General features: G+C 42.6%; 2 protein-coding genes across 12 annotated transcripts in view; both read left to right on the top strand.

Annotated features, from left to right (window-relative positions):
- Positions 1 to 10,587, top strand: part of CCDC30 (coiled-coil domain containing 30) — a 62,405-nt gene extending 51,818 nt beyond the window's left edge. The window contains exons 13-17 of one of the 5 annotated variants that reach the window (XM_014539546.1): positions 2,080 to 2,221; positions 5,092 to 5,228; positions 7,714 to 7,828; positions 9,805 to 9,872; positions 10,336 to 10,587. In XM_014539546.1, the coding sequence (XP_014395032.1) occupies positions 2,080 to 2,221; positions 5,092 to 5,228; positions 7,714 to 7,828; positions 9,805 to 9,872; positions 10,336 to 10,441 (568 nt within the window). In that variant the 3' untranslated portion in view covers positions 10,442 to 10,587. Of the gene's footprint in view, positions 1 to 2,079; positions 2,222 to 5,091; positions 5,229 to 7,713; positions 7,829 to 9,804; positions 9,890 to 10,220 lie in introns of those variants that run through there. The other 4 variants (XM_014539547.1, XR_001362073.1, XR_001362074.1 and 1 more) reach the window with 4 other exon arrangements.
- A 3,479-nt stretch (positions 10,588 to 14,066) lies between these two features.
- Positions 14,067 to 20,686, top strand: part of PPIH (peptidylprolyl isomerase H (cyclophilin H)) — a 29,485-nt gene continuing 22,865 nt past the window's right edge. For 4 of the 7 annotated variants that reach the window (XR_001362075.1, XM_014539553.1, XM_014539552.1 and 1 more), the window contains exons 1-5: positions 14,082 to 14,190; positions 14,506 to 14,570; positions 14,796 to 14,819; positions 15,079 to 15,123; positions 15,371 to 15,413. Coding sequence is in view for 6 of the 7 variants with exons in the window: in XM_014539553.1 (XP_014395039.1) it covers positions 14,125 to 14,190; positions 14,506 to 14,570; positions 14,796 to 14,819; positions 15,079 to 15,123; positions 15,371 to 15,413 (243 nt within the window). In the remaining variant the exon portion in view is untranslated. Of the gene's footprint in view, positions 14,191 to 14,505; positions 14,571 to 14,795; positions 14,820 to 15,078; positions 15,124 to 15,370; positions 15,414 to 18,209; positions 18,303 to 20,686 lie in introns of all 7 variants that reach the window. The other 3 variants (XM_005866060.2, XM_014539551.1, XM_014539555.1) reach the window with 3 other exon arrangements.

Raw genomic sequence — 20,686 nt, forward strand, 5'->3', positions numbered from 1 at the left:
GTCCTGACCTTTACAGACAATGCTCATTTTTTCCATGTTTTCCCAACCACTCTTCCAGAGGAACAAATTCCTTGCTGCTTTGAGGTAAAAATAATAGAAAGACCATCTGGTTTTACTTAAACATGAGCTAAAAGCTGTCCCTAAATTTTAGAGCATCAGTATTGTGCTGCCTCAAGTGCTAGTAGTTAACAAAGCACATGTTGGCAAGTTGGCCAACAGAACTTCTGACCAAACCCAGAGATGTGCCAAACATCGAGCCAGCAACGGCAAGGGAAGGGCTAAGCCCTCACTTGTACTGCATCAACATACTCTTCAGACCATGCATAACACTACAGGAAGAAACCTGAACATCCAGCAATAGGAACTAGTTAGGTCTAGTATAATACATTCATGGAACATATTATAACTGTAAGAGATGGTGGCTATGAAGACTAGATAGCATGGGAAAATAATTATGATATAATCAATGACAAGAGCATAAGATAAAAATTTCAATGTAGACTATGTTTAAGCAAAAGATGCTTACAAAAAGACTAACAGGAAATACAACAGTATTATAATACTGATCATATTGGAAGTTGGATTTCCAAATTTTCTATAATTTAGCATGTATCAAATTTTCCTTTCTTTAAAAAAAATGTATTTTTATTGATTTCAGAGAGGAAGAGAGCAATAGAAGCATCAGTGATGAGAGAGAATCATTGATCGGCTGCCTCCTGCAGCCCCCTACTGGGGATCAAGCCCACAACCCAGGCATGTGCCCTGACCAGGAATCGAACCGTGACCTTCTGGTTCATGGGTCGATGCTCAACCACTGAACCACACTGGCCAGGCAAAATTTTCTTTTTAAGGCTGAATAATATTCCATTGTATGTACACACCATATCTTGTTTATCTATTCATCAGTTGGTGGAAATGTGGGTTGTTTCCACCTATTGGCTTTTGTGAATAGTGTTACTATGAACATTCATATACACGTTTTTATCCACATGTTTTCTTTTCTTTTTTAAAAAATATGTTTTTATTTATTTTAGAGAGAGAGAGAGAGAAACATTGATGAGAAAGAAAAACATCAATACGCTGCCTTCTGTGCATCCCCTACTGGGGATTGAGCCCACAACCTGGGCATGAGCCCCGACTGGGAATTGAACTAGTGACCTCTTAGTGCATGTGAAGATGCTCAACCAATTGAGCCACACCAGCTGGGCCATATGTTTTCATTTTCTTAGACTTTCTCTAGGAGTGGAACTGCTGGGTCATATGGCTCTATATTTACTCGTTTGAGGAACTGCCAGGCTTTGTCCAAAGAGGCTGTACCATTTGATATTCCTAATATCAGTGTATGAGAGTTCCAATTTTTCCACATCCTTGTCAGCACTTGTTATTATCTTTCTTTTTTATCTTAGCCATCCTAGTGGCTGTGAAGTTATATTTCATTGTAGTTTTCATTTGCATTTCCTTAATAGCTAATAATGTTGAACATTTTTTCCTGTGCTTATTGGCGGTAAGATTTATGTCAGAATCAGAATAAAAGTCTTGAGCAGAGCAGAGACCTATATAGAATTTGCATTTAAAAGTCCAGACTCAAGGTAAGGACTGAGAGCAGACCTAGTTATCTGGAAAATAGACAATATTGAAGTGGGTTATATTACTACACAAGGGCATAGCTAAGAACTAGGAAATTTAAAATTGATGACTGAATCAGTGGAGCAGTGATCAGAAGTCAAGGAGTTTCCAAAATTACACTCATCAGCTCAAGACCAAGATAAGCCAGAGACGGATCAGAAGTCAAGGAGTTTCCAAAATTAAACTTGTAAGCGTAGCTTACACTCATCAGCTCAAGACCAAGATAAGCCAGAGACTTGAGTCCATGGTGATGAATAAAAGCTGGTGTTCTCTAGGTCCATTCCCCTACTTGAGGGCAAAAAGTACTGCCGAGCTGAGGCAGGACAAGTATCCCTGTCTGGTGCCAGGCCCTGACAAAACAAGAAGAGGAAACCCAAGAGAGGTGCATATTGAGGAGGCAAAATAAAATTTCACTGTGTTCAAGTGTGCCTGTTTTCAAATTTATTTTTATAGAAACTATAATAAAAAACATTATCATCACAAAACCAAGCTTCACAGAGTCAAGAGTCGTTTCGTTCACGAAGTAGAGCTTCGAGACGAGAGAATTAAACTACTTGAAAATGACATTGGAATACTGCGGCAAAAATTAGAAAAGGTGAGCGTGAAAAAGGTGACGAGCTCACTGATGGTGCTGGTGGTCAGTCATGGGAAACCCCCTCATTTAAAAAAAATTTATTTGTGGCCTCTTCATAGCCCATGTTTTCATGTCTTTTCTTTGCACCTTCTTTCAATAACTGTTTAAGCTCTGCCAAAAAGGAATTTAAGACTCATAGTGATGTTCAAACTGGACACTGAAAATCGTCTGCACTGCCTGCTTATAGTTGTGTCTTGCCTTCAAGTGAAAATATATTTTCTTAAACACCCGTCAGCAAAGAGTGCCGAAACACCTTCAGTAACTCATTCCTTCCTAATTTCTATAAGCCCTCATTTGCCTCAAACCCCCGTTAGTTTTAAATGGCTGTGAAACTAGGTCATCCCTACTCCTTTATCAATCCTCAATTAGTGCCTACAAGCTTATTTCTAAATACCCATGCTTTCCTTATGTTTGCCTTATTGCCATTATGACTTGCTGGTGTGTGGGTAGGGAGGACATGGGGCAGGTGGATAGAATCCAAGGCAGAATGGTCTTGAGATCATTAAACTACATAAATTCAAAATGGAGAGCAATGGACTCGGCCAGTAATGTTTTCCCTTCATTTTCCTCATCTGTGAAGTGGGGGAAATATATCCCTCCCTCACCAGGATTAAAATATGAAATGCCTAAAGTGGTACCTGGCCCATATAAATTTTTGTAGCCTTCTTTTCGGTGTAAAATCTCTTGGGCTCATGTTAATCAGTGGGTGCACAGTTCGCAAGAGAACTTGTTACTAGAATTGGAAATCACCCAGAGAAGACCCACAGTGGTACAAACCTGGTGGTCCAGAATTTACTTATTTTAGGGCCCATGGACCAGAGCCCTGAGCATTAAAAAGCTGGGCTCACTTTCTAAGCACCAAATGTCCAGAAAATAATGTCACCTTTTGGGGCTTAATTTTTCAGCCTTCTCTATATACAGTGAACCAGTTGAGTCCTCTGACTGTTGTTACCGACCAAACCAGATGTCCCCAAATATTTTACCCTATTATTGGAGCAAGTGTCCTGATTTTTTTGGTTCAAAGAAGTATGGAATTTCCAAAGGACAGGGTGTCAGTAGCCTGCCCCACTCAGTTTCCTCACTAATCCAGTTGTGGCTGCATAGAGTATTATTTTGGGATGGCTCCTTCTATTCTCAATCCTAACCATAAATGTATTTAAATAATATCAGGGGAGACTACTGTTAGACATTGAAGGGCTCTGGATGAAAGACTAAAATCTGGTTTGTTTCAGAACATAATATAATCTCCTTCTTTATAACTCTCTGGTGGATAGTTTTTTCCTTTTCTTTCTTTTTTTTGAGATATAATTGACATATAACATTATATTCGTTTCAGGTATACAACATAATGATTCTGTATTTGTATATATTACAAAATGATCCCCACAATAAGTCTAGCTAACATCCAGCACCATACATCGTTATGCATTTTTTTGTGATAAGAACTTTTTAAAATGTACTCTTAGCAACTTTCAAATATAAAATGTAATATTGTTAACTATAGTCACCATGCCAGACATTGCATCTCCATGGCTCATTTATTTATAACTGGAAATTTGTGCCTTTTGACTTCCTTCACCCATTTTGCCCACGTCCCCCCTTGTCTCTGGCAACCACCAATTTGTTTTCTGTTTTTTATTTGTTTGTTTTTTATTTAAGATTCCACATATATGGACAGTTTTTTTCTGAATGTTCTATATTAGTATATTATTTTAAAGAAAGAAAGAAACTTACCCCTCTTAACTCTGTGATTCACCCCTCTGCCGGAGGTCATTCTTCTCCTACCCCCACTTCCTCCACCCTTGGCAGGTGAGGAACACACATGAAAAGGTGAAAGCTCTTGCCTGCTACTATTTTGTTGTTGTTAATCCTCACCAAGGATATTTTCCCATTGATTTTTAGAGAGAGTGGAAGGGAGGGGGAGAGACACAGAAAGAGAAACATTGATGTGTCATCAATTGGTTGCCTCTTGCACGCACCCCGGCCAGGGCCGGGATGGAGCCTGCAACCAACCGAGATATGTGCCTAACTGGAATTGAACCTGGGCTGACACTCTATCCACTGAGCCAAACTGGCGAGGGCCTTGGTACTATTGACAGTAACTGGTGAAATGAGAAGGGAACTTTTACACTTTTGAGCTCCTAAAGTCTTCAACAACAGATATTTACTAATAATATCTACTGACTCACTATAAGAATGTTAGTGCTTTTTTCACAAAAAATACTCCTTTTTCGTTTTAGCTACTTCACTAGCTATTGTTTTCAGGGGAAATCATTGGTAGAAAATGAAGCATGGTGCCCAGCTAGAGATCATTTCAGCATCCTCACTGCAGGAATCCTATTAGTGCCTGGCTGACATGCTTGACTTGCCAACCCAACTGAGATCCTGATACCGGTTGCCAAGTCAGGTGGCTGAATTCCCATCTTCCTCTCTTTGCCTTAAAAATACTATAACTACAAAGCAAGTGGAAATCCATTATGGGGAATTTTTTTTCAATCTGGAGCTTCAAAGAATTCAGTTGTATTTGACTGTGATTTGATATTAATGTAGTTAGAATATAGTTGAGATCATTGGGACCTTATTAGAAGTTGAGTGCTCAGATAACCTAAAAGAATGAGTAAATATCCAAACAAAATACATGACATAAGTACCCAAATTATATAGAACAATCTAGCTGACAATGTCAGCAAAAAAGGTGAAAACAGCCTAGACCACAAGAGAGAAAAAGTAAATAAGGGAAATTTGCTATCGGAGTTATAACCAGGCTGATGTTCTTAAACTGATCATTTTTCTTCCTGTGGTAATTAGGGGGCTTTTGCTTTTACTCATAGGAGAAGGCATTCCAGGACCAGGTCACTGCCCAAAATGATAACCTGCTCCTAGAAAATAGGAAGCTTCTGGAGCAGCTCATGGAGCAAGAAAAATTGATCCATGACAACAAATGCACGATATCGTCTGTTCAGCACAGGTGGGTGTGGTCCTGCCACAGTTGCCAGTGAACTCTAAAGGAGATGTTTCTCCCTCAACAGAGAGATGCTTCCTGAGACTGTCCTTTGAGCTTATGTCCTATCTCATCCCTGTTGCTCTGCTGTCTGCTGTTTTCAGCAGTTCATACAAGGGGCAGAAGTTGTGAAACCACAGAGAAAAATATCATGGAGAAGGTGGGCTGGCCATTCAGGTAGGCTCATTCATGATGGCATTGCCTCCTTGAGGACCCACTATGCTCATTCTGGCCTATCACTTTGTGTGTGTTGACACTCATTTCTATCATTTGATACCTATGGAATCAAGGTAGACCAAGAGAGAAACGGGCTCACACTAGTAACTTAAATTCATGAAACTCACAGGCTACCAATGTATTAATTTGTGAGGAGGATATTCTCAGCAGATAAGAATTCACAGATCAGCTAGCTCAAGCATTCTCTCCTCTATAGGAAACTTTAATTACCATCAAAAGTTTCCTCAGAGCACAGAATCAGAGCAAAGAGAGTGGGCTGATCTTAACAGACAGTATCACCAATAGTACCTATAATAATTAACACTTTTTTGAGCATTTGCTATATGCTAGGCACTGTACAAAGCTATCTCTAAATATATTTATTTTGCCAAATCACTATTATAACCTATTTTATGGGTGAGAAGCTGAGGTCCAGATTGGTTAGGGAACTCACCCAGTTTAGTCAGTGTCAGGGCAGCCTGATACCAGACCTCACGGCACTGCAGCCTGAGGAGAAATCTGCCAAGCAAACTAGAACTTTCCTTTCCACTGATATGGATACATGCTGCTCCAGGCAGGCATGGAGAAGCTCTGATTATCTTTTACTATCTATTTACCCCCTTTTATATATTCCACATAATTTATTGCCCTTCTCAAACTATACCCTTGCTTCTGACCATCTCAACTCAATTGACTCTTTAAAATGCAACTCAGCTCACTGAAATTCCTCTTGCTGTGTCTCCCCATTAATAATGTCCCTGTCTTGCCCTAACCGGTTTGGCTCAGTGGGTAGAGCGTTGGCCTGCGGATTGAAAGGTCCCAGGTTCGATTCCAGTCAAGGGCATGTACCTTGGTTGCGGGCACATCCCCAGTAGGAGGTGTGCAGGAGGCAGCTGATCGATGTTTCTAACTATCTCTCTCCCTTCCTCTCTGTAAAAAAATCAATATATTTTAAAAAAATAAAATAAAATAATGTCCCTGTCTTGCCCTCCTGAAGACACATTTGGTCACCTGGACTTGACTTATGTTTTCCTTAGAGTAAGCATCTCTACAGGAGTTTTCCTCATTGTACAGATGAGGAAACAGGCTCATATTTAGTAATTTGCCCTGGTCGCACAGCTAGTAAGTGGCAAAACTCAAACATAAACCTCTGATTAAAACGATTGCACTCTCATGTGTCCTGTATACACTGCAGCCCTGCTGAGTGGGCCTGGCAAAGCGGTGAGGACCTCGGGCTTTACAAGTTTGAAAGTTCTGGGTTGGCATCCCAGCTCTATGACTTTCTAGTTTTATCTTCTTACACAAATTACTGTCCCCTCTCTGAGCTTCAGTTTCATCACCTGTAAAATAGGCTTCATAACAATATCTTGTGAGGTTGTTGTGATGATTATATGAGCTAATTAGAGGCCCGGTGCATGAATTTGTGCACCAGTGGGGTCCCTCGGCCTGGTCTGCAGAATCGGGCTGAAACTGGCTCTCCAACATCCCCCGAGGGGTCCCAGATTGCGAGAGGGCGCAGGCCAGGCCGAGGGACCCCACAGGTGCACAATCGGGGCCGGGAAGGGACGCAGGAGGGCTCCAGTGAGTGGCCGGTCTTGCTCAGCCCTGATTGGCTGGACCCCAGCAGCAAGCTAACCTACCAGTTGGAGCATCTGCCCCCTGGTAGTCAGTGCACGTCATAGTGAGCAGTTGAGCTGCCTTAGCATATCATTAGCATATTACGCTTTGATTGGTTGAATGGATGACTGGCCGACCAGACACTTAGCATATTAGGCGTTTATTATATAGGAATACATGAAAAGTTTGAAGTGCTTTCTGGGTGGATAGGTTCCAGTGCCTAAGTACATGGTAAGTACTCAGTAAATGGTTGCTGCTGCTGCTACTAATGTATGGGATGACTGCATGAGATCAAACCAGATGCAGGCTGTGTAGTTACTGTCTTTGAAGGGATGCGGAGTCTCCTCTTTCAGTTCCACTCCTAAATGGGATCATATCCTTCTTGATGTGACTCAAGGGCTAGAACTATGCCTTTCGTTCTCTTGCACATAGTATGTCTCTGCTCTCGGTAGGTATTGAATGACTATGTACAGGCCAGAAGCTTATTAATTTTCACTTGGTATGTTGGTTCTAAAATCTGGACAGTGGGCTAAGACCCAGAGCTAGTGGGAAGTGGGACATAGTTTTTAATAATAATGTAGAAATTTTTAGTCATGCCTCTGATTTATCCCATTCTTAGAGTACTTTTCCTGGATAAAGAAAATAAGCATTTACAGGAAAACAGTCTCCAGCTCACAGAACAGGTTGGCCTCTTAGAACGCATTATAAGAAGCATCCAGATTTTCAGAGGAGAGGTAAGCTATGAGCTTCCTGGTAGATGTTTAATATGAAGTTTAAGTTCTTATGGTTGCTCTGTTCTCTCTTCCCTTCATCTTCTTTATATGGCTGTCGCCTGAACTTGGCCTCATGGTGGACTGTGGTAGAGAGGCTCATTGCCTGCACACCAGGGCAGCAGCCTCTGAGTCTGTTTTTGGCCAGCTTTGCCCTTTATTCGATCAGCTTTTACTAAACACTCTCCTTCTGTGTGGTCCTAGGGCAAGTTGTGCATGCCTCATAACTTCTTCCTTAACACTCTCCATTGTCATTGCCCTTTTACTTCTTCTCCAGCTCATCAACTCAGCGATGAGATCCTGGATCAAAGATTGTATCTTATCTGTAATTGTATCTATGCACAGGTGCTCCATAAATATTTGAGAATGAATTAATGTTCAATGTCTTCACATGTATGCCTCATTCTCGACAACCCTGTTTGCCATGTATAGTTCCAGTCCAATCTGAGAGATGAGCAAATCTGAGGTTCAGAGAGGTAAAGTGAAGCTAGTCTGGTCTGGCAAGAAGTCAAACCTAAGGAAAACATCTGAGTCAGAAAAAAGCAATTATGTTACAAAAATCCAAGCAGACAGGTAGTATAGGTTCAGACAAGGTCCAGTGTCTGGTTGGTGAGCGAGTCAGCAAGAGGAATTTCAATGAGCTGAGTTGCATTTTAAATCCAGAACAGAGACTTCCTTGCTTTCTTCCCTGGCTTGTATCTTAGGTTATATGTTTCTTCCCAGGGTACTTATAATATTATTCCTAATCATGAAAACTTTAAGATCTACTCTCTTAACAACTTTCAAATATACAGTATTGTTAACTATAGTCATCATGTTGTACATTACATCCCAGGATTTATCATGTAACTGCAAGTGTGTACCTTTTGACCATCTTTACCCAATTCCCCCACCCCCTACCTCTAGCAACCACAGATCTTATCTCTGTTGCTGTGAGTTTGTTCATGAGATTTCACATACAAGTGAGATCATATGGTATTTGTTTTTCTCTGACTTATTCCACTTAGCATAATGTCCTTAAAGTCTACCCATGTTATCACAAATGGCAGGATTTCCTTCTTTTTTATGGCTGGATAGTATTCCACATTGTGTGTGTGTGTGCTTAACAATTTCTTTATTAATTGATCCATAATGGATACTTGGTGGCTTTCATGTCTTGGCTATTGTAAATAATGCTGCACTTAACATGGAGTGCAGATGTGTCTTCAGGGTAGTGATTTTGATTCCTTTGGATAAATACCCAGAGTGGAATTGCTGGATCATATAGTTCTATTTTTAATTTTTTAAAATATTTTTTTATTGATTTTTAGAGAGGAAGGGAGAGGGAGAGATAGAAACATCGGTGAGAGAAAATCATTGATAGGCTGCCTCTGCACACCCCACTCTGGAGATCAAGCCCGTAACACGGGCAGTGCCCTTGACCGGAATCAAACTCAGGACCCTTCAGTCTGCAGGCTGGTGCTCTATCCACTGAGCCAAACAAGCTAGGGCTATTTTTAATTTTTTGAGGAACCTCCAAACTGTTTTCCATAGTAGCTACCCCAATTTATATTCCTACAAATAGTGCACGAGGGTTCCTTTTTCTCCACATCCTCATCAGCATTTACCACCTCTTGTCGAACAGGTGTGAGGTGAGGAGATTACATTTTTAACAAAAAAAAATCTATAATAATAAAAGTGTAGTATGCTAATTAGACCAGACGTCCTTCCGGACGACCTTCTAGATGAAGCCAGGGCTGCAGCCACAGATTGAGGCAGCTGTGAGGGAGGGAGGGGTCGAAGGAAGGACGGGTCCAGGCAGCCGCTGTGGCTGGGAAGGCCTTCTCTTGTACGAATTTTGTGCATCGAGCCTCTAGTATATATACAAAGCATAGTTCTAGGATCATAGTGCCAATGGTTTATCATTACAAATTTTAAATTAATGCTTTCTTGTCTTTTAGGAAACAATACTGACTGGCATCTCTGAATATGACCCATTGAATAAAATCTTGCCCCTACCAAACTCCAGGTTAGTAAAGTCAAGACAATCATCTGTGACTGAGAGTCATGGCTGACTAACCAGTCGTGAGTTGCTGGCTTGAGAAAGCATCGCATTTAGGGGTAACTTCCTCTATATATAGTATTTAAACCTTCCAGTTCCTTCTCTCCTCACCACTGCTTCACCCCCACACCTAATAGAATCCTGACTCACGGTAGAAGATAATCCATAAACATAAATTAAAGGTAATTTTATTTGGCTGTCTTTGTGTTTGACAATTGTCAAAACTGAAATCCTACTGAAGCCTTATCCCTGTTACCCCAAAATGCTGTCAAGAGAGCCCATGCACCTAAAGTTCTCACAGGTGGCCTTTCTTAGTTTTTCTGTAACAGGTTTGGTAGAGTCAGTTGGAAGTCTTTAAGAAACTAAAGAACACAAGTCAGAAGAAGCAGTGGCAAACCCCAAGTCCCTCGAGTCTCTTTCCTGTTCACAGAATTCTGAAGCTGGATACATACATACACTGTGGATTCTCTGAAAAAAAGTACATCACATCTACGAACAAGTCCAAAAGTCAGAACTATAAAATCACTGATGTCTAAAACTAGACTCATCAAAGCTGCTCACTTAAAGCTTGGACATGAAGGTGGAACATGACATGGAGAAGTTATAATAGATTTCCTGCTGGACGTCAACCAGGAATCTTCAAAATTGCTGATAAATTCATTAAACCAGTTCTAAATATGGATTTTTCAAGTTTGTTTGATATTGATCAATATAGTGACTTAAGTTGGTGGTTTAATTAGGTTTCTATTCAGCAGAACACAAACATGGCTAATTCGGCATTCTTTCCTATTTTCATGGGTATTTCCTTACTTTTTAAAATTAAAAACAATGTAATCACATTAAAGCAAGTATTTTAAAAAGAAGAAAAAATCCCTTTTATAATCCCACATTCTTAACACTACTATTTTCATTTTGGAGTTATTCCCTTCTGGTTCTTATTCATGTATCTTAATGGTTATTATATTATATTTTCATAGTCTTATTTTTAATTTAATATACCATAAAACATTCTCCCATATTTAAACACTTTACAATTATTCTTTCAATAGCCAGGATATTCTATCATGTTCATGGTCTATAAATTTTCTTGTTATTTGACATCCAAGTTGTTTCTACTTTTTCACTATTTAAAGATTATGCTGCAGTGAAAGTCTTTGTGAAGTTAGCTCCTTTCTTCTCTTAAGTTAATCCAGAAAATAAATTTACGATGTTGGCATAATTGGGTTAAAGGATATAAATGTTAGTTTTGGTACAACACTTACCTTCATTGCTTTTAAAAAAAAGATTGTATCAATATACTGTTTCTACAGTCAACCTCTTTAAGCCTCAATTTTATTTATTAATTTTTTTTATTGATTTCAGAGAGGAAGGGAGAGAGGGATACAGACAGAAACATCAATGATGAGAGAATCATTGACTGCTGCCTCCTCCTGCACAACCCCCAACTGGGAACCGAGCCCACAACCCAAGCATGTGCTCTGACCAGTAATCGAACCAGTGACCTCCTGGTTCCAAGGTTGACGCTCAACCTCTGAGCCACACTGCCAGGCAAGCTTCAATTTCTTGATGCATAAAATGGAACAATAGTAGTTCCTATCTCATAGGGTTGTGAGGACCAAATGAAATGAAGTGTGTATTTTGCACTGAATAATTGCTTAATAAGTGCTAGAGATCATTTATTTTTACTTGCAGTTTGAGTGTACTAGTTTTTCTATAGTCTCATCAACATTGGATATTATCAATTAAAATTTTTATTCTAAAATACTTGGTATAGCCCAGCCAGTGTGGCTCAGAGGTTGAGCATTGACCTATGAACCAGGAGGTCATGGTTTGATTCCCGGTCAGTGCATATGCCCAGGTTTGGGGCTCGAATCCTTGTGTGGGGTGTGCAGGAGGCAGCTGATCAATAATTCTCTCTCATCATTGATTTTTTCTCTCTCTCCCTCTCCCTCCCTCTCTGAAATCAATAAAAATATATTAAAAATACTTAGTATAAAACTATACTGAAGGGTGATTGCTGCTGCTGCTTCTTCCCCTTATCCCTCCTTCTCCATCTTCAATTGGAGATAGAGAGGGGGAGGGAAAAACACAGAAATAAAAGAGACCCCATAAGTTGAGACATACTGAATTTTTATGTGCAACCCCTGCCTCCTCGGACCACCAACTAAAAAGGATGATCAAAGGATATAGGAAATAATAGGTATGAATGCATGCTCTGACTCCAAATCTTGCCCACATTCACCTTCTTTCACTCAATTCATTGAATCCATTTATTGAATTGCTACTTTTTCACTATTTAAAGATTATGCTGCTGTGAAAGTCTACTATTCAATAGTAGACGTGACTAGGCACACCTGTGAAGACAGACAAGGAGAGTCTCTGCTTTCATAGTTAATATGCTATTAGGTTGGAAGATATGCTTGTGTGGCAGGGGGTGAGGTGGAGAAACTGACCATATAATTTTGGATGGTAAGTGGCATGAAGAAAATAAATCACTGCTGTATTTGTATAAGTGACTGAAGACCACTTTAGATTGGATGCAACGTTCTCATCTAAGTGACATCTAAGTGAGACGTAAACTACAAGGCGCACTCCCCGCCCCCACTAGGATCTAGAAAAGTATTAAAGACAGTTAACAGCTAGTACCAGGTCCTTAAGAGAGGACAATAGTTCCCCTTACCCGAGGTGGATACATTCCAAAACCCCCAGTGGATGCCTGAAACCATGAATGGTACTGAACTCTGTATGGTACTGCAACCCAGGCATGTGCCCTTGACCGGAGTCGAACCTGGGACCCCCCCAGTCCACAGGCCAACGTTCTATCCACTGAGCCAAACCAGGCAGGGCTCATTTACTATTTTTAATGTATGGTTCACACTGTATATACTACCTGCCCATTAGTCACTTAATAGGTGTCTTGGTTATCAGATCAACAGTCAGACTGTAGTTGATAGCAAATAACTGAAAGGAGGAAGGTGAAAACTCAAGATAAGCAGGGGAATGACTGTATCCACCCCATGACTTTGAAGAACAGAAAGGCCAGAGTATAGCAACTGTGGACAAACAATACAAAATGAGGCCCAGTCGGTGGCAGCCAGATAATCTAATGTAGGCCTTTGTACGTAAGGAATTGGATTTTAGTCTAAATACGGGAAGCCAGGAGTGATTTAGCAGACTTATTTTAAAAGCTCTAGCTACTCTGCTGAGAATGAATTGCAAGTGACAAAAATGGAAGCTGTGGCAGAACTGGGAACAAACATTCTAGTTTACTGCCTTCAAGGAAGGGGAGTGTTTGCTAAGCACACCTTGCTTGCCTGGCTGCTCTGAGTGCTGAGGATGAACAGAGTTCCTGCCTTCCTGGGGCCGGCAGAGTAGTGGGCAGGGGCAAGAAGCAACACGTGTGATGGTGCCGATATCTTAGCCGCAAGGGCCAAGGACCCTGGAGACTGCCTAGTCCAACGCCCTAGCCTGAGCGAGAATAATCTGTAGCCATGTGTGTGGGATGCCCACCAACTTGGAGCAAAAAAAGGCCCAGGCATTCCTCCTCTTCCTACCTCCTCCATTTGCACCCGCGTCCCCCTCTCCCCACCCCGTTACTCATCCCGGGCTCCGGGGAGAGTCAAGTGAACTAAGAGATAGTGGAAGTGCCCTGGCCGGTTTGGCTCAGTGGATAGAGCGTGGGCCTGCGGACTTGAGGGTCCCAGGTTCGATTCTGGTCAAGGGCATGTACCTTGGTTGCGGGCACATCCCCAGTGGGGAGTGTGCAGGAGGCGGCTGATCCATGTTTCTCTCTCATTGATGTTTCTAACTCTCTATCCCTCTCCCTTCCTCTCTGTAAAAATCAATAAAATATATTTAAAAGAGAGAGAGAGAGAGAGAGAGAGAGAGAGAGAGAGAGAGAGTCTCACTATCCCTCTCTCTGTAAAAATCAATAAAATATATTTAAAAGAGAGAGAGAGAGAGAGAGAGAGAGAGAGAGAGAGAGAGAGAGAGAGAGTCTCATGGTCAGGACCGAATGAACCCGCCGTCACCGCAGCATCACCCAGTTTCCCGGAGGAAACCCACGAGTCCTCCGCGGAGGGGGCGGGGCGGGGCTCCAGGGGGCGGGGCCCAGTCTCCAGCGGCTCTTCCCGCGCTTGCGCCGGATACCCACCCCGCGGAGTTGGGATGAGATTCGCCGGAAGCCCAAGCTCCCGACTTCTGCTTCCGGGTCAGAGCCATGGCGGTGGCAAATTCAAGCCCTGTCAACCCCGTGGTGTTCTTTGATGTCAGCATTGGCGGCCAGGTGAGGTCCAGGGAGCCACCGGCCCTTCGCCGAAAGGAAACTGCACCGGGCCAGGCAGGCAGAACCCATCCGCCTGGGGATAGCGGGCTCGGGAAGCCAGAAAGTGAATTTGTGCCAGAGCCTTCCGAACTGCGGGGCGTGCTGAGAGGAGTAGAATGAGTCTTGCCCTTCCCAGCGCCCCGCGTGTGGTAGGTCTGGGCGGAACGAAAAGATAGGCTGAGGAGGCGGAGAGATCTGGTACCTGCGGGAGGGAGGGCTCGGCCCTTCGTGGTCCCTGCTCCGCCAGGCCTTCTGACCGTCTCCCCCCGGTTGCAGGAAGTTGGCCGGATGAAGATCGAGCTCTTTGCAGACGTTGTGCCTAAGACAGCCGAGAACTTTAGGTGAGAATGAACTCCAGCTCTGCCTGAGAAACCGAACCAGAACGCGGCCTGCGGAGTGGATCTGATTCCTCTGTTTTGACTGTCCCATGTCAGTTTATGTTGTTAATCTGTATGTCTGGGGGTCTGCACGTCTGGCTGGCCGATGGGTGGGCTTGCTGGCGACCGTGTCGGCGCTCGCAGCTGTGACGTCATGGTGACCGAGCCCTTCACTCTTTTCCCTTTCAGGCAGTTCTGCACTGGGGAATTCAGGTCAGTCTCAGACGTGGTTGCCTTATCTGCTTGCTCCTGAGGGGTGTCCTGGGGCTGCAGTGAGGGTATTGGGGAACCACGGAGGCCTTGAATGTTTGCTGGTGACAGTGATTGAAGGTAATACCCCGCGGGTCTATCTTCAGTTCATTTGCCTTCCTCTCTCTGATCCCTGCCATCTTTAGGAGAGTTCAAATGTGTGGTAAACTGGAAAGGCCCATGGGTACCTGACATCATTCCCAATCTTTCTTTTTGGTTATAGAAAAGATGGGGTTCCTATAGGATACAAAGGAAGCACTTTCCACAGGTAAGGCCCATGGCAAACATCCTGGGGGCTTTTAGAATTACTTCCTTGGGGGATTGGTCTCTTTAGAGGAAAATAAAACCGTAGGATAATTCTTAGATATTGAGAAAGAATGTTTTTGTGAGCTCAAGGATTGATTGATTTAAATTACAATGACCAAGTCAATGTTTCTCTTTTTCTTTTCTTTTTTTTAAGTCAATGTTTTTCTGAACCTGAGTCTTAGTTCAGAATCTTTTGTTCTCTGTTTCAGAGTCATAAAGGATTTCATGATTCAGGGTGGAGATTTTGTTAATGTAAGTACTGTTCTTTCCTATCAAGGACTTATAAACTTGTTGTGTGTTTTTGTTTGGTTGGTTGGTTGGTTGGTTGGTTATTGCTAGGTCTACTGTTTTTACTACAGGAACTCAGTCTTAAGGCTTGAGAACAATAGCCAGGCTTGATGAGGGGGTGGGTGGGGGAATGGGGATGGGAATGCTCTTGAATGTTGCTGGGTACTACTAACTGTACCATTAGATGACAGACATCAGCACTTTGATCAGCCTTTTAGAGCCAGAAACGGAACTTTCCCAGCATACCTGTAGAGGAAGCAGGACAACTCCAAATTAATTAATTACATGAAACTTAGCTAGGAATCAGTTGCAATTTATTTTAACTAAATAGTAATAAGTCCTGCCCAGCTGGTGTGGCTCAGTGTTGAGCTTCAACCTATGAACCAGGAGATCACGGTTCGATGTCAGGGCATATGCCCGGATTTCGGGCTCCATCCCCAATGTGGGGCATGCAGGAGGCAGCTGATTGGTGATTCTCTCTCATCATTGATGTTTCTATATCTCTCTACCTCTCCCTTCTCTGAAATCAATAAAAATACATTTTAAAAAAATAGTAGTAAGTCCCTTTCCAATGAGCTAAGTGCTTGTGTCCCATTTTCCCTTCCACTCCTGCATCGCAGTGCCTGGAAAACTGAGTTTTTAATCAGAAGTTGATTAGTGGACAAGGAGTCAGCAAGAGAGGTAGATAATTCTGGAGGGATGTTTCCTCTAATCAGTGGGAGAGCCCAATGGAATAGTCCTCTATTAAGCATGACTTTCTTTTGAAATTGTGTGTGTGTTCCCAATATTAAGTCTTCTGCCCTCCCTTAGAGGTTGCTGTATAAACCACATTTTTTCTTTTTCTTTAAAAAAATGTTTTTATTCATTTTAGAGAGAGAGAGAGAAATATTGATGTGAGATAGAAACATCAATCATCTGCCTTCTGCACGCCCCCACTGGAGCCCGTAACTAGGGAATCCAACCAGCAGTCTTTTGGTTCATGGGTTGATGCTCAACCAACTGAGCCACATCAGCCAGGGCCATTTTTTCTTTCTTAAACCTACTTTTGTCCAAACCCACCCGCTTCTATACATGGTCTTTCTTATTAGTATCACTTAAGTAGCCATGTTGCTGATTTCTTGGATCTGGGAGACATTCTTTCTCTTTCACATGTATACTTATTTATTGACTTAGGAGTTTTTAAAGATCTCTCTCTTTCCTATCTAGGGAAGGTTACGAAGTGGCAGATTTTAGGGAAAATCAGGCTTTCAGATATGTTTTGTTTCATCTGTATGATGTTGTAAAAGTGGTAAATTTCACCAAAAAGTTCTGGAGTTTTGTTTTCTCTCTAAATAATGGAAAATGCACTAGGCTTGTGTTTCTCATGCAGTGACAATTGGTTGGAATTAAATAACTGCTCCTTTTAGGCAAGGTGTGTCCTTGCCATTTTACCATAGTCCCTACCATCTGCTTCCCTTATTTATGTAACCTGCTCCATAGGCAATTAAGTTTGCAACCCTTGGCCACTACTGATGGTAGTAGAACTTAGAGTGGCCATGTGCTTTTTTTTGTTAGCTGGTAAAAAGTGCTGCAAAGCTATTCTGCCTTTTTCCTTTCTTACCATGGGCTCTATTATTGCCATATTGGTCTAGCAGGGACAGGACCAACTTTTTACTGGTCATTGCTAGGCACATCCAATCATTTGCTGATAGCCCCAGGATTAGACAATAGTTGATCAGCCAGAAGGCTGAGTATTAGAAGCAATTGCTCAGAACCACCCTTAGATAATTAAAAATAGAATGAGCAAGAGGCAAAAGAAGCAGAATTTAAGACATTCTAAAGTTAAACCAAGAATATTTGTTTATTTTAGTCATACTTGTTTTTCTTTCTGGCTGTAAAAGAAAAGTGCAAAAAATAAAATGTCATCTCTCAAGGTATAAACTCTTGTCATTTTAGTTTAAAGTTTCCAGTCTTATCTTTGCAAATGTATGTGTGTCAAATACAATTTTTAATGGACTTAGATCACATATGTTTTAATTTTTTTGTACTTATTGTCTGAATTTTCCCTTGTCATGAAGTCTTCTTCCAAAACATTTTTTTCTGATAGCTACCTAATAGTCCATAATGAATAGACAGTGAATTTATTTGGTCAGTTCACTATTGTTAAAGATTTAAGTTGCTTTCTGTTGTTTGTTCTGAAAATTAATTTTGTCATTTTCCCTACTCTGGCTTCTGGAGAGCAGTAGATAGTTTGATTACAGAGAGTGATGTGGTAACTGATATGTCCCCTGGGTTTATTGGCAAATTAGAGTCCTCCCCTGGACCAATCAACTTTGGCCAGGAGGGTAGTATCACATTGTACACTCTAGACTTCTAAGAGCCCACCCACCCACATACTTTGGGGGAGGGGGGAACAGTCATTTAGGTGGAAATTTCTATATGCTGCAGGCATGGGAGTCTCTAGGAATGGCAAGGATTATGTATGTGGTCACTGTATGGTTCCCTACTTTGCCAGGGTCTTAACCTATCTTTCTAGAGGCCCAACTGTGACCTCTTTTACCCAATCTGTGAGAAGGCCTGACCAGTTTGTGGGCTGCAGGTGCCTTGAAAGGGGCTTGCTTTGATTGTAGGATAGGATCAAAGAGGTGTGGCTCCCAAAGTGGCCAACAAGAGTGGACTTTAAGGAAGTCCACTAGGATCTAGGTGCAGCAGCTGTCTTTTTCCAGCCTTTGGGGGGCCCAGCATGTACAAGTTGCTAACACTTCCCTTCTGTTTGCTCAGGGAGATGGTACTGGAGTTGCCAGTATTTACCGGGGGCCATTTGCAGATGAAAATTTTAAACTTAGACACTCAGCTCCAGGCCTGCTTTCCATGGTAAGTGAGGTCCAAATCAAGATTTTGGGTTAGATTTATAGCCAGCTGGTTTCTGGGCCCCTCTTGAGGCTCAGTGCTGTGTCTTTAAATGGAAGCAAATGCTTTTCTTTTCTTGCTCAACCCAGGATTCACCTCTGTCATGCCTACTTTTTTCATCAGTCTGGTTTGATTTTGTTGGGCTGGGAAGTGAAACTGAACTCGGCTATGTGTTTCCTTCCTTTTTTAAAAAAATGTTTTTATTGATTTCCTAAAAGAGAGGGAAGGAGGGAGGGAGGGAGGGAGGAAGAGAGGGAGAGATAGATAGAGAGAGAGAGAGAAACATTGATGAGAGAGAAACATCAATCAGTCAATCAGTGTATGACTCCCAATGGGGATCAAGCCTATAACCTGTGCATGTGCCCTGACCGGGAATTGAACTGGCAACCTCTTGGTGCATGTGTCGGTGCTCAACCAACTGAGCCACAAAGCCTTTTGTTTGAGTCAAAACATGTGGCTGGGCATTTAGCCTTGCTGCTCAGAATGCATCCAGTCGTGCTTTCAAGATCCAATGCTCATTCGTTCATTGCTCGGCTTGCAAAGACTCTCAGTGCCATTCACTCACACTGCCTACTGGCTGGTCACTCCCTTCCATTCACTTACCTCTCCTTGCTCACCACTCCTACTCCTTTGTCCTTGCATTCCCTCCCTACATATAACACTCACTCACACATGTCACTCCGCTTTCACAGTCCCCCTGCCCATCTCACTTGAAACCCCTCATGTACCCTACCCCTGCTCACTCTCCATGCTCATTCCCCCTTCATTTCCCCTTATTCACCCTTCACTCCTCCTTTTCCCTTACCCCTCCCACCTTGCTTCTCTCTCACTCTCCTACCTTCTCCCTCCTCCCTGCTCATCACCCATTTCCCTCTGTCAGTGTCCCAACTCTTAATCCCCTTAGACCAGTGGTCGGCAAACTGTGGCCCCTTGAGTGTGGCTCTTCTACAAAATACCACGTGCGGACGTGCACGTACAGTGCAATTGAAACTTCATGGCCACACTCAAGGGGCCAAAGAGCCGCATGTGGCTCGCGAGCCGCAGTTTGCCGACCACTGCCCTAGACCCAATATTTACATGCACATTCTCTGTCCTGCTTGCCTGCTCTACCACTCATCTACTCAGGCATTCATCAAGTAAAGATTTGTCGATATCCACTCTGTTCCAGGCGTCATGCTAAGGCATAAGATCTGATCCCTGCCTTTGTGTCACTTAACATCTAATGGCTTCATATGTGCAAAATGATAAGTCTAGTATAGTGTAATCCATGCCATCACTGTATTAAGGTAAGGGCACCTTACTTCATGTAAAAATCCCGTGAGAGCCCCAAGGAATGAGAATAATTGCTGCTGGGGGTTGGGCAAGGCTGCTTCACAGAGGAGGGGACATTTGAGTTCTTGAAAGAGTTCTATACCAGATGACATGAGACATAGTCAAGGGACAGAAAATGAGGAAGGTGCTGAAAACAGGATGCGAATGATGGACACAGTGGCCAGTAGAGACCACTGCAGAGGCAGGTTATCTGGCTTTTGATGAGCTTCAAGTGGCAGGGTAAGGATAAGGTGTGTGGATTTTCTTTCATCAGTTATGGAGAGCCATACGCTTTTTTGAGGAGGGTTGATCAACTTTGTGTTTTAGAACAAAACCCCTAGCTGCATTGTGATGGCAGGTGGAAATGGAGAGGCTGGGGCAGAGAACCAGTCAGGAGGCTGAGGGAGACTAGCACAGCAAACAATATACAAGCCCCCCTTTAGGAAAGCCAGGCTGGGCAAGTGCAGGTAAGGAGTGAAGTGGCTTGGATCTTCCCTAGGATTAGAACCCCTCTAAGAGCATGCCACTATGTTAGCATCTATGAAAGAGTCAGGAAAATGGAAGGAAGTCTTGGTCTATGCACCCTTGAGGCTTACATTGGTTGAGTTGTGCTGCCACATACATTTTTAAAAAAATCCTCACCCGAGAATATATTCATTGGTTTTGAGAGAGAAACACATTGATGTGAGAGAGAAACATCCATTGGTTGCCTCCCGCTATGTGCCCTACTGCAACCTGGGTATGTGTCTGAGATCTTTCCGTGTGCAGGACGATGCTCCAACTAAGCCACACTGGCCAGGGCCTGCCACATATCTTGTAGCATAATTGTTTTTGCTTCTATTTTCTGCCGGAAGCCGGTCCATCCTTGCTGCTTGACACAGTCGCTGCAGGGAAGAAACATCTGCACAGCATATGTTTCAAGGGACCTGGCATATATAGCATATTGTTCTTAATATGTTTGCTCTCCTTAGTGCCATGTGTTTTAACCAAGGTCACCTCTCCCAGAAAGGTTGTTTCCCCAGGTGGGGATTTTTCCC

This window comes from Myotis brandtii, unplaced genomic scaffold (genome assembly GCF_000412655.1).
Source record: "Myotis brandtii unplaced genomic scaffold, ASM41265v1 scaffold220, whole genome shotgun sequence".
Classification (NCBI taxonomy): Eukaryota; Metazoa; Chordata; class Mammalia; order Chiroptera; family Vespertilionidae; genus Myotis; species Myotis brandtii.